The 14,264-nt window shown below is 33.6% G+C and overlaps 2 protein-coding genes across 2 annotated transcripts; both read right to left on the reverse strand.

The window, feature by feature from the left end:
• Positions 1-453: 453 nt before the first annotated feature.
• LOC111002063 (adenosine 5'-monophosphoramidase HINT3) lies at positions 454-2,127 on the reverse strand. The gene is given in 4 exon segments (XM_022272161.2): positions 454-1,271; positions 1,360-1,553; positions 1,892-1,960; positions 1,963-2,127. Coding segments are annotated over 4 exon segments (417 nt in total). The 5' UTR covers positions 2,090-2,127; the 3' UTR covers positions 454-1,244.
• A 1,768-nt stretch (positions 2,128-3,895) lies between these two features.
• LOC111002069 (uncharacterized transmembrane protein DDB_G0289901-like) lies at positions 3,896-7,555 on the reverse strand. Its single transcript, XM_022272170.2, has 3 exons — positions 7,492-7,555; positions 6,526-6,553; positions 3,896-5,913 (listed from the first exon to the last, which is right to left on the reverse strand). The coding sequence occupies exons 1-3, from the start codon at positions 7,519-7,521 to the stop codon at positions 3,926-3,928; spliced, it is 2,046 nt and encodes a 681-aa protein (XP_022127862.2). The 5' UTR covers positions 7,522-7,555; the 3' UTR covers positions 3,896-3,925.
• Between the last annotated feature and the right edge of the window lie 6,709 nt (positions 7,556-14,264).

The following is a 14,264-nucleotide window of genomic DNA, read 5'->3' on the forward strand; positions in this document are numbered from 1 at the left end:
ACAAAATTGTGAATCTAAACCATTCCCAGATCCCCTTGAACACACACAAAAAATTTCGTCTAAATCGGTCCAGTCGTTTAGGAGGAGTTCAGTCACATACACACGCACACAAGAAATATATATATTAAGATATATATATAACCATGAACACAAGTTCTTTAATGGGATTGAATTGATTGATTGTGACACTTCTGTAGAAATGCCATACTTAAATTATTACATCTCATTATGAAAAAAGTATGTTGGAATGATAGCTGCATTATATGTATAATGATAGAAATGTCAGTAAATAATAATGTAGGTAACACAATAACACTTTATTAAACAATAGCTAACATAACTATTAAAATAATAGGAACCACACAATGGGAATATATAATGTTACAAGAAGTAATAAATCCTAAAACTACACATACCATTGTTATGGTATGTGTAGTTTTAGGATTTATTACATTCTTTGGTGTTCCAAAGAATGTTATTCAGAACATTTCACATATAAAAAAAATAAGTTGTGTAATCTTTAATAACTCATTTAAATTTGTTTAGCTAATAGAAACATATTTAATCAATCATTTTTTCCTAGTACCTAAAAATGCATATTCTATATATCACCATTTAAAATTACCTAATACCACAGTAATCTTATTAACAAAAATATACTACAATTGAACCTAGTATGTAGGTGGATAGACCAGGCAACAGCGGAAGGCAGGACAGCAATATGAGGAGAATTGAAGGAGGCTTTTACCCAAAGGACCAAGGAATGTACAATAATACATTGATAATAGGGTGATAAATGTACTTTGTATTTGAAATAAATTCTTTTGTTATTACTTAGTGAGAAAGTACCAATATTTATAGCAAACCTATCACAGGTTTTGATCCACCTAATATTAGTATATGTAGTGCTATTTTTATTTTACTAATCCATGAAATGGGCTTTAGTCTTTATAATAAGATAAGTAATAGCATTTTAAGAGTAATTCATCATTGACATTAACCATCCACACATTCATTCTAATGACATATTTTTATGTGATATTGCTTCCTGCTATACTGTGTTTGGCCTATGTGAGTCAACTTATTGTTATGCAAAATAGTATTTGCAAGTTACAAAAAATTAACATAATACTCCAGTTAATCACTTATGTGTTCAACTGTATTGCAAACTAGGACATCCACTTATATACACACCACCAAGAAAAATTATACTAAATTGGTACACATATTGAGCTGTCAGCTTATCAGAGTCTTGAAGCAACATAGTCAGGCTGAAAATAAACATATATATGATTTTTTCAACTATAACATTATTAAAATTGAGGTAGAAAGTTTCAAGAATTGTACATTCATACTTACAGACACAAACCAATATGAGTCCTTTTTAAATATCATCCGAGCTAGGAATCCCATTTCACTTTCTGGAGCTATTGTGTGTAGATGTAAATGTTTTACACTTCTAAATGGGGGCCAGTGGTAACCAAATCTGGCATCATCAATGGAATAGTTATTTTGAGTGAGCATTTGTTTAGCTACAGTTAGCATTTTTTGCACTGTAAAATGTATGATAAGACAATTAAAGGTAAAGGCATAAATAACAATTTGCATACGGGTTGTATGCAATTTGGGGTTATTTGTACTAACATGAATGAGCATCAAGATGGTATGTAAAAATTTAAATAGACTGTTATACTATGACATGTTTTGTTAAACCGCAAGGTTAAATTTCATTTCGATAACCAAATTCAGAAAAGAAGTTAATTCATTCTTGATTTTAAAATAAAAATATCCAGTAGCTATACTTGGTCTGTCTTATGGTTGAATCGATTTACTATTCAGAAAGCAGTTTTAACATGAGGTTGAAGCTTTTTTCGAATATTGTGCTGCTTACCCAATTCAATATCGTTAGGAGTTAATGCTCTGGCATCTTCAATGTGCCGCTTAGGAATAGTCAAAATAGAAATTTGCTGGCGGGTTTAATATCTCGAAACACACAAACCAAGTCATCTTCATATAAAATCTCGGTATCTTCCAACTTGTTTACAATATTACAAAAAATACAAGGAGATTTTTGAGAGAGGGAACTCATTTTTCTGGGTGACAATATTTTTAATTTTACCACGAATTTGAGAATGTTTTGATTTTGTTATGAATGTCAAGGATTTTGACGTTTTGATGAAGTTTTTTACCATTCCTTTATCTATAAATTATAAATTTAAAGTTTTACGGCCGTTAGATAATTTTTATTATAAAGTATTTAATGACCAATAAATTTAATGATAATGAAAAGTCTAAAGTCCAAAATGAATCAATAGTTATAATTATTTAAATAAGCGCCACCTGATGAATAAAATTAAAAATTATAAGAATACAAGAATCAAGGACGGATGGAACTTGCTTTATTATTGTTATAATCTATATAATATCTTAAAATTAATTATGACTAAGGTTAAAACCCCAGTAGATGATCATGTACCAGTATATGATCAATCCATGTATTTGTATATCTATATTCACACTGTATATTATGTGTTAATGATAATAAATAAATAATAAATATATAAATTAAAAAATCAAAGTTATGTGACAGAATTGCCTTTATTTTTGTATTTTTTCTCGATCTCCCTTTCACAATCTCTCTCAATCAGTCTCTATAGCTCTCTACCTTTTCTTCGACAAATCGCTGCATATCTTCGTGACATTTCATCCGTAACATATTTACCCTCATGCGCCTACAGAAGTTTAACTTTGAAAATGTACTAGCATTGTCAGCTGCTTTGGTAGCCCTGAACGGAAGAAGTCAAGCTTAAGTGCCTTTCTAGGAAACGGGAAAGTAGGCACACTATAGTTTAGCTTCTCGGCTACGAATCTATACCATTGCATGGACAGTGGTCTGAATAAAACAAAATCTTCGGTGCTGTGAAATCAAAATATTAGTTAATGATGATTTTCTTGTTCTTTCTTTATTTAAAAAATGAAATATTTCTAAAAATTCTCACTTTATTGCACGATGTATACCTAAACGATTTGATTTTCAAAATATTGAACAATATTATCATTAATTAATTTATTGTATTATTACAAAGTGATAAGGTACATCAGGAAGGAACACAAGTACAAGGAAGAAGTATGTGATTATTTAATTCAAGTGAAAGATAATGTATTTCGTAGTAAGTAAATTTCATTTAAACTATTTCGAAGTGTTGAGTGTAAAATTGTAAGTCGGCACATATCTTATAACAGAGGAAGTTTTTATTAAGTCCCGTGGACTTTTTGTAAATAATTATACAGGGGCAAAAACTAATGTGGCAATCACGTGCCTCCAATTTGGTATACAAAAGGCCACTAATCGATTTATTGCGCGCCCAATTTGACATTTACACATTTGAAAATAGAACAAAGTGGCGGTAAGTAACTGTCGTTTTAAATTAAGTTTTTTGGCTCACTTACAAATTGGTTCAAATTAACGTTAATACTGAACACATTTATATTTCTTAAACTGCATATGTTTTTGTAAGATGCCTCCACATACGTAACTTATTACAATTAGCACGAGACAACAGTATATCCTTTAAAATAATTCCTTGTAAATAAAATGCATTACTGTAAGTTATATGGCAAATCAAGGTTTTATTATGTTATAGACTATAGTGTCAAATTATGTATCATAACAAAAGTTTATTTCCTAAACAGATTGTCAACAATCTTAATAATAATATTTAATATAATTAATAAATATATTAATAATAAAAATATTTTAATAATTGATTATTAAATGTGTTTTTGTTGCTCTGTTATTTTTTTGTACATTAGAGTGTGATGCGTAAAGTTAATGTTGAATTGATACATACCAAATTATTCATTACATGGAAGGGCATTAAATAAAAAACAATCAGTCAAATAATTCATATATTTAATAAAAGGATTAGCCGGTGAGACTTGTTGCTAAGTTTACGCCTAACGCAATCCCAGCTTTCTTCTGTGCTACAAGTCCACCGACTACGCCACCTGGACCAGAATTCCCGGGTGTTGAGTCACCACAAGGCTCTGGCGTGCTATCTCCGCCTGCGGAACCATTTTTTCCAGAAGCTGCCACGCTGGTTGCTGTTGCAGCAGCCGTACCACCAGAACCATCAGACACTGCAGACGCGGCACTGGCAGCTACAGCGGTGCTTCCATCTTTTCCAACCGTTGCCGCACTACCTGCCACTGATGTAGCAGCAGCTCCACCTTTTCCAGCTTTTGCAGCACTACCTGCAACTGATTTAGCAACAGCTCCATCTTTTCCAGCTTGAGCAGCACTACCTGCTTCTGATTTAGCGACAGATCCATCTTTTCCAGCTTGTGCAGCACTGGTTGCTCCTGTTTTAGCAACAGCTCCATCTTTACCAGTTTTTGCAGCACTACCTGCTACCGATTTTGCAACAGCTCCATCTTTTCCAGCTTGTGCAGCACTACCTGCTACTGATTTTGCAACAGCTCCATCTTTTCCGGCTTGTGCAGTACTACCTGCTACTGATTTAGCAACAGCTCCATCTTTTCCAGCTTGAGCAGCACTACCTGCTTCCGATTTAGCAACAGCTCCATCTTTTCCAGCTTGTGCAACACTGTTTGCTCCCGATTTAGCCACAGCTCCATCTTTTCCAGCTTTTGCAGCACTGCCTGCTCCTGATTTAGCAACAGCTCCAGATTTTCCAGCTAGAGCAGCGCTACCGGCTTCCGATTTAGCATCAGTTACAGTGTCATCACCAGGTTTCGGACTATTAGATGGTGAACCATCATCACCAGATGCTGGAGTATTTGACAGTGAACCATCGTCACTGGGCAATGCTGAATCAGGAGACTCGGGGTTTGTTGGTGAAGAATCACCAAGGTCCGGAGTGCTTTCAGGACTATTTGGTGAATTAGGATTAGAACCCGGACCAGCTGGTTCAGCATCAGGAGAATCAGCATCGTCACCGGGTGTGGAAAGATTAGGTTTTAATCCATCCAGTGCTGGAAAAGCTGATTTAAGTTTGTCTACTCCTCCATCTGGGAACGCACCAACATTTTCTGGAGATTTTATTGCCTTTAAGCATTCAATAGGCACTGATTTCCAACCGGAGGACTTCTTAAAAGCAGATACAAAAACGTCCAAAGAAACTGAACTTCCTACGCCTATACATGAATCAAACGCCTTTTTCCAAGCTGGCACAAATGTAGACGGTAGACCTTTACATTGACCAAACGTTGTAAGTGACTTCTGGATTAAAACATCAGTTATGAGACCATCTTTAGCCCCAAAGATGGAAACCATAGTTTTCACGAAAACGTCCACCGAAAATCCCTTATCAACGGGGCTTCCTTGGAAAATACCACCAGGCCAGAAACCAGAATTAAACGCATCTAGAAAACCGACACCCGAAACAGTCTTCTCTGCTTGCAATGCTAATTTGAAAGAAGTCAAGAACGCTTCAGAGATCAGGCATTCCTTGACCTTCGCGACTTCGACAGCAGTTCTAAAAGCGCCGATAAAGTGATGGAAAACTAATTCTTCTTTCGCCTTTTTCGCGGCTAAGGCCGTCTTGAACGCTGTGAGGAAGGCATCATTGATAAATGCTTCTTTGCCCCTGCAAGTTTCTAGCGCTACTTGGAATGCTGCAGTCAATCCAACACAAACGGCACTGTCACTAGTTTTCACCGACCCAAAAGCTGTTTGCAATGTGCTGATGAACACATCAACAGAGATTCCATGGCCCACAATTCCGTTAGCAAGTCCGGTACCAGTTATTCCATTTCCTAGAGTTGCACCTGTAGCAAGGGATGCGCCAACTGCTGCAGTTGCAGCTCCAGAACCGGCCACCTCTGTTGCTATGCCAGCTCCGAGGGACACCTCTGTTGCTACGCCAGCGGCGAGACCGACAGGCCCCAAAGCTAGAACAATGTTTTTTTTATTTATAATCTTAATTGTGTATGTGTAGTAAAAATAATTTGGCATATGGGTGGATTTAAAGAAAAACACTTTTTTAACGGATTGAAGTTATGTATTATTGTAATTATAAGTTTACAATAATACATAACTTCAATCCGTTAACAAATGTTTTTCTTTAAATGTGTAAAAGTTAGGTTAATAAAACACATTATTATATGGGTGGATGTTAATATGGTAATATAAAACATTTATTTTCCTTGTAACATTAATATGATTTTCATTTCTGCAAATTTTTTAAAGTACTTTACGAATTAGTTTCTCAACTATGAAATACCACAATTATTCGTATTTATAATACGTATTCTTTTATTGTAACATTCAAGTTGTCGGATCTGTATTAGTATGACTCGTTATAGATACTCGCATGTCACGCACTTCACACAGTTTCTTTATCGAAACCGCTTCGCCCTAGGCCTTCAGAGATTTTGTATTTGAAGCCATTACGTATTTCTAAACATGCAACACTATAGACATAAAAAACCATGCGCATATGAAAAACCAAGATCCGTAGTGTGGCACGCCTAAATAGTGTTTGGCAATATAAATATACTTACTTGGGTACGCCTGCGCAGAGATAAGGCACTGTAAAACAAAACACTTGTTAAAATAAAGTTTTACATAAATTATATAAACTGAAGCTATACTTGTTCACAGCGTAAACAGATTAGCGGTATAAAAATAGCGTATTTTAATTAAGGCCCTTATAAAAGTGGAATAGAATCGTCGTGGCAGTTACACGAACTAATTTAATTCTTAAGCATCAATAAGTTACACATCTAGCTGTATAATATTTCATATTGTGGACTACGTGTCATTGTTATTATATAATATTTTCAATACTGATATAAAATACGGTAAATTCTCTTTTCTGACGCTTCAGATAAGCCATGTGGGACACCTGTGGTCTGAGCAGTGGGCACAAATAAAAAATTAGTAGTATTCTCCGCCTATAGTGAGTTGGCAGGACCACAGCCATATGGCATATGCCGAGACTATATATGGCACATATAACCTATCCAAACAAAAATATTTTTTTCGATTCGAATGAATTAAAAAAAAATCAACTTTTTAAACTCAGCTTTATAATCTATGGTATACTTAAAAACTTAATAATCTATGGGTATGTTAAATGCATGTTGACTGTGAGATACCATTTAGATCTTAGAAATTTTGTATAAAACACTCCACGGTTTTATATTTTGACATGAAACAACAAAAATCTGGGTTAAACTTGATTTTAGCTGACGTAGCTAAAATTTCATCGACTTCGCGCCAAATTTGACATTTGTTAAAGGGTTGTCAATTTTTGATATACGTTACACTTATACGACCACTGATGTATAATGGTTTAATGCACTGCATAACGAAAATCTGTGGCTGTTTTTACAACTATATTGACAAGGGCATGTTTCGTAATAACAATACAAACCTAAGTACTATAATAGTACTGAGTAAAACTAATAGACACGTTTTTATTAAACTACTAAAAAATAAATAATTTATTTGAATAAAAAACTTACCCCCAAAATCACTAAACCAATCAGCTTCATGCTGTCGAAGTAACTAATTATTTCCCAGCTAGGCCTATTTTATATAATATAGACAAAAGAACATCTGTGACAATATTAAAATTAGAATGTTTGGTTATATGTTAATCAGCTAAAACTAATTTTGCACATGGCAATGTTCGCTTAATATTATTAGTGGGAAATAATGACATTTGTTTTTTTATGTTACAGGAGGCAGACGGGCAGTAGGCTCCTTGATGCCAAGTGACGCCGCAGCCCATGGACACTCGCACTGCCAAATGGCTTGCAAGTTCCATGGTAAATGCGGTAGAAGATGCAGAGTGATCCCACATCTCTACGTAACGCCAATGTATCAAGTCGCATTTAACTATTTTTACAGTTAGTTACAGTCGGTTGTCAGAATCCAATTCGTTTTTGACATTTGGGAGTCAGAATTAGCACTAAGTCTCGATTCTGAATCTTTTTTTACTATAGAGCGACCAAGCAGCTATATATAAGGTAAAACACACTGTACACTTATAAACGTCAAAATGTAATACATATTAATTGAATCTAGTTTTACATTTACAGCAGTCTATGGCGTGGACTGGACGAGAAGAACTGTCGATTAAATCTTCGCCTCGATTTTTAATCGCCAAGTTTTTTGTTTTATACAACGTAATGAGTTGCGACGATTACAACATGTTCCACATGACATCTTAAGTAATTAATAATAATAATAAAATTAAAAACTAAGATTTGTCAGAACAGAATACAGAGAATACATTAGCATGTATCATACTTAGGTTACACAGACCGATTAACCGTAGGGTTTTAGTATATATAGCGGTTATGGATAATATTTAAGTAAACAATTTGATGTAATTCCGTCTGTTTTTATATCGATATATATTTAAATTATTTAGGCTATAAATTAATACGAATTTATCGTAATCTTTAAGTAAATCCTTGACCATTTTCAGAGCAACTTTGGTGATGGGTATTTATTTATTTATTGAAGTTTATCTACAGTATTAATACAAGCTATCTAAAATAAAAGATATTTTTTGGTAAAAATAAATGTTACAAAAATTTAAAGTTTTTTATAAAAAGTACATTTTATGTTTCTCTTAAACGTCCTTAACACATAAACGATGCTGTTTATATTGTTCTGTATTTTTCAATATGTGCTTTCACACTCGTTGATTATGTTTAGTAAATTGCTTTTATATTGTATGTCTAGAGTCTACTTGTGTTTTAGTTTTATGTCTGAAAATGGATTATGTTAGTTTTGGTCATGTTTATTTGTAGATTTGAATTCATCTAGTTGATCTAGATGGCGTCTAGACATTTAATTTGCAGATGCAGATGACACCATCGCAGTCGCCGGGGTTACCTGGCCGCGCCTGGCTAGCGACAGACGCGAGTGGAACCGGATGGAGGAGGCCTATGTTCAACGGTGGACAGACCAAAACATACTAAATGATAAAACATTCCTAAACTTTAAAGTTTTTTTGGAAATAAAGGCTATTATTATTATTATTAGGATTGAAAATAGCAGCATTAACCAAGCCCTAGTAATTAAGAAATTGCTTCCCCTAAACTTCATTTCACATAATTATTTTAGCGGCACGATTATTTGGATCATTAATTTCGCATAATCTATGGTAATTCGATATACACCCTCTGTTTATCAAATTATTTATTATCTGTGCACACGTTCCCGCCCTTTTGTAAATATTATGACACGCCGCCATCTTGATGATTGAGATGTCTAATGGCGCTTCTAAACGGGCCATCTTTTGCTGCAATTGATGGCTGCAACACATAGCCCGGCAACATTGCAAACAATGTCAGCCACACTATGCAATATTGCAGTAATGTCCCGGCCATATAGCCAAACATGTTTTGTGTAGCCACTTATGGCCGATATTGCTCCGATGGGTTGCCGAACGATCGCTAGGCTATCGAATTCAACTGCAATATTGCACAGCCAGTTCTATTGTTGTTTCAGTCACTCTCTTTGTTATGGCATAGTGTATCCTTTTCTACGCGACATGAAGTTTGCTATGAGTGAAGTGTGCCTGTTGCTATATTCTGTGTTTTGCGATCAGCTGCATTTTGACAACTACGTAAAAATTGTTACTGGTCTAACAAGACAATTACTGATTTTATTAAAGAAATACATTTGCACCCCGAGTTGTGGGATATAAAAACCGGCACATACAAAGATAGAAATGCTAAAAAAGATGCATGGAATGAAATCGCTGAAAAGTTTGGCATAACATGTAACGAGGCTTACAAAAAATTCAGAAGCCTAAGAACTTACGCAAATAATGAGGAGAAAAAGAAGAAAAGTGGTAGTGCTGGCGGTAAAACTGTAAAGTGGTTTGCTTAAGATGCGATATCGTTTCTCTTTACTCAAAATACCACGAATATAGGATTACATAGTGAAAATGAAAACTTCTAACGTAAGTATCTTTAATAAAGTATTTTAGTCATTATAAATGTACATATCTCTGTATTACGTATGTATCATATCGATTGATAAATTGAACTTCTTCCCTCGAAATCTTTTGCAACTTGTATTCTGTTACTCCTGACGGCATCTGAAAGGCTTAAAGATATACTAACAATTTTATGCATTCACAGGCGACTGAAACTACACACACTGACATCAGTGCTGACCCACGTGAAGTCGTAGAATCAGAAACAACCGACACTTTGGAAGCCGTCGATACTACTCCAAAACCACGTACTAAAAGGCTCAAAATATTATACGCGATGCTGACGAAAATAAAAACGAATATGCTGCTACTAGATACCTATTATTATTAAATTTAAAAAGTACATAATAGTTACTACCTATGAGTAACATATTTAATAAACCTATGTTAACTTACCTTGATGTATTATTTTAATCCTTCTATAATAGCTGTCCACACCTCTGGAATAAAAGTTGAAATCTAACACTCGGAACATGTACATAAAACTTTTAAATGAATCTCCTGTTGCCAAAAACCGTAGAGTTATCGCAAATCTCGTGATGGCGATGAAACAGGTATTGCTGTTCTCATGTTTGTATCATTTCTTTTTATTTTTGGTCCAATTTTGTTTAAGAGAAAGTCAAAGTCGCCTTTTGAAATTCTAGCCAAGTTCTTGAATAATTTATTATCAAGGCTTATTACTGCTAGACTCAAATTGTCTACAGTTTCACGCCTATTTAAGTCAGGTCGAATCCTCAATCTCTTCTTTTTCTGGTCTTTTAAAATTAATATAAGCTGCTGCGACAAGTGTGATTTCATCAGCCATTGTTGCCGGTATGTGTGGCCCGTTTAGGAGTCTGCATCATGGGCCATACTATTGCTGACATATTGCAACACATGGCCCGGCCATAGATTGCTCGGCCATCATCTGCATTAAAACATTTTTGTGATGGCCGGACAATTAATTGCCAATAGTGCAGCCATCAATTGCAGCAAAACATGGCCCGTTTAGAAGCGCCATAATGAAATTAGCGGTCAATGTTGGGCTTCGGGATAATGATAATGGTTTTTTTAAATCTAGGATAAAATATAGTTTGTGATTTAAATTATTTCTTAGATTATTCTTATTTAGAGTCTATACAACAAAATGAATGGTAGCTAACTTTAAAATATAGATTACGTAATTTAATGCCCCTTTGTCGTCGGCTTATTCTCTCTAATTAGAGATGGTAAAAAACATTTTGTGAATTCTGTCTATATTATTTGTATGTTAATAAGGAATAAAATATAAAAAAACGATTTCAAAAATTATTTCATCAATTATATTATTATATCCCTCGTAATAAGTGTACTCATAACTCATATATATACTAGGTATATATCTTATCACAGGGTAATAACTAACAGAGTCACTATTAGATTGCGTGGTGCTTACGAAAACCTGAATTAAGCAGTATGAAATGAAACACTGTAATACGTGTTTGCGATACACTCGATCACATGCGATACTTTTAAAATATGTATTTTATTTTATTTATTTATTTTATTTATTCACACTTCGTTGCTAGAAAGAAACACAAATAACACAATATATATAAATTACAAGGGATGCAACGGGCGGCCTTATCGCTAACAAGCGATCTCTTCCAGGCAACCCTAGTAAGAAAAGAAAACAATAAATAAAAAAATGATGAGTGCAAGAAGTGCATAACCAGAAGTTATCTAAAAAACAAAATATATTTATATAAATCTATAGAACCTTAATCTAGAGAAAATAAAATATATTTTGTGTTGGATATAAAAATATTTTTTATCGATTTACTCTAGCTACAACAGCTGTTTATTTAACAAGTATTACGAACGCCATACGTAACACGGTATAAAAGTAAGGTTTTAACAAATAATTTACCTACTATTAGAAATTGTTACTCAATAGAGAAAACTAAAGCCCCGACCTAAAAGGTAGCGCCATTTTGTCCATAAAAAAAAGATATGGTGTTATTTATCAACTCAATTGCTTAAAGTTCTGATTACCTAACGTATAAACTCTAAGGTAACACAGAGACTAGACTTGACATAATATGTCAAAGTCGTGTTAAAAATGTGATAATATTTAACAAAAATAATTATATATTTTTATCTAATAAGTCTTCTGTATTTTTGCTGTTTTTCATTTTCACTATTACAAAATTAATTATTAAGTGTCATGTAGTTTTTTATATAACAGGGGTCATAGACACTCACATTGCTAGAGGACTCACAAATGAACTCTTTTCTTGAAGTACCCTTCGTTCAATGTATCTATATTTTATATAGTATATTTTCTCATTTATCTATGTTCTTAATGGGAAATCAAATATTTCTAAAAACTACATTCACTTTTTTAGAAATAAACCGTAAACAGAAAAACGTAAAGGTACAAATAAACCAGTAAATTATTTCACCGGTATTAAGTATTTTTCGACATTTTTAATGTCGACAAATATATAAAAAATGCTTTACGTATATAAAGTGAAATATTTACACAAATGTATTTGACTTATTATTATGCAAATTAGCATAACATTTTGCGATTGTATGCGTCATTTTTATTTTCGTGTAAGGTTTTATATTTCGATTGTGAATTTTGGATTTAAATTAGGACCATAGACAAAAAGGAATTGCCGCCTAATTTAAATATAGGCGCTTTGTTTTTTTCAGATCAAGACTACTACGCTAGTCACTTTTCGTTTCTTTCTGTCAAATTGTTTTTACACTGTAATAAAAAGAGACGGATGAGTACTTCAAACGTACCAATTATATATGTTGCGTTTCCAAATATTTCTCCTGCCTTTTGCTCTATCCTTTATAGTATTAGCTTGTTTTTATAATCAATAATAATATAAAGATTTAATGTTTTTGTAAATATTTTGTATTTAACTAGTTTATCCCTTTGTTTCCTTTGATGTCTTTGTTAATTCTTTCTCGCGTTTAGTTTACCTACCATTTACTTGAAACTGGCATAAAGAAAAAACTATTGCCAAAAAAATTGTATTCAAAAAATGAAATTGGCTTGTTCAGATATCTACACTAATATTATAAAGAGGAAAACTTTTTTGTTTGTTTGTTTGATTGTAATGAATAGGCTCCTAAACTACTAGACCGATTTTAAAAATTCTTTCACCATTCGAAAGCTACATTATCCACAAGTAATATAGGCTATATTTAATTTTGAACTAAAATAGGGTTCCGTAAGATATTAGGGTTTTTCGGACACAAGGTGTAAAAAATCAACCAAAAAAAGTACTTATTTTGCGTACCATACATGCCTGCCTAAACTATTAAAGATAGAACCATAAAATGTTCCAAGTAATTGTAGATCTTATAAATATCTACAAAAAAGTCCGGGACACACTATACCTATCTATGTCGAGTGAGGCACAATAAACATTTTGTTTCCAACTGAAATATTTTTTTAGTTAATTATATTAACTTGAAATCAATATTCATAGTAAAGACAGGACAGCGTCTGTTAGGTCCACTAGTATTGAATATGTTTGAAACATTTCTACATCGGTTTCATGATTATTTAATAGGCAAATAGGTGATCAGCTGTCTGTCAGCTGCTTTTTTTATAGAACACGAGGCAGAAAGCTCACATGATGATAAGAAATACCATGGACACTCAGTGCCAAGGCTTGCGAGTGTGTTGCCGGTATTTTAAGAATTGGTGTGGTCTTTTCTTTCCTAAGTCTAATTATTATCTACTGCCATTCTCTGAAGCTAATCAGTTGGAAGGACGTTCTTTCTTTGGCCTTTAGTTTTACCATTAGTGATAGACTAAAAGGCAAGTTGTCATCTTGTCATACATGCATACTGAAATGACTTCTACGGCGAACATACTTAGTGAAAAAATATCACTTTTTTTTAATGTAACGTGCGACATCGCGCAACAAATCGATATATAGGTAACAACCGAGCATTTACCGAAAATGTTAAAAAACTTCAGATCGCAACTTGAAGATTCCTGCAGTAGGGTAGTGAGATATGTCACTCACTGCAACAAGAGCGTAGCAGTGGTGAGACGGGCCCCGACTAGCCCATGAATATAAAATATAAATATGTATTAGTAAATTATTTAATCATAAAACATTCATGATTCATGAAATCTGAGGTCCAGTCATAAAAACGTAACACCACTGATGTTTAAGTAGCAATCGTGGGACATTAATTAGAGTTTCTGTTTTCTCCGTGATTAACTGATTTTAGATACCATAAAATGTTTCGCGAATCTTACCATTTTACGAATGATGATGATGA

This window comes from Pieris rapae, chromosome 22 (genome assembly GCF_905147795.1).
Source record: "Pieris rapae chromosome 22, ilPieRapa1.1, whole genome shotgun sequence".
NCBI classification, from domain to species: Eukaryota; Metazoa; Arthropoda; class Insecta; order Lepidoptera; family Pieridae; genus Pieris; species Pieris rapae.

Bases quoted from the DNA above. Each gene is read 5' to 3' on its own strand.
- LOC111002069 (XM_022272170.2), bottom strand. From the start codon at position 7,521: ATGAAGCTGATTGGTTTAGTGATTTTGGGG. The intron at 6,554-7,491 runs GTAAGTTTTTTA...TTTGTTTTACAG, and splicing joins TTGGTTTAGTGATTTTGGGG to TGCCTTATCTCTGCGCAGGC. The intron at 5,914-6,525 runs GTAAGTATATTT...ACATTGTTCTAG, and splicing joins CTCTGCGCAGGCGTACCCAA to CTTTGGGGCCTGTCGGTCTC.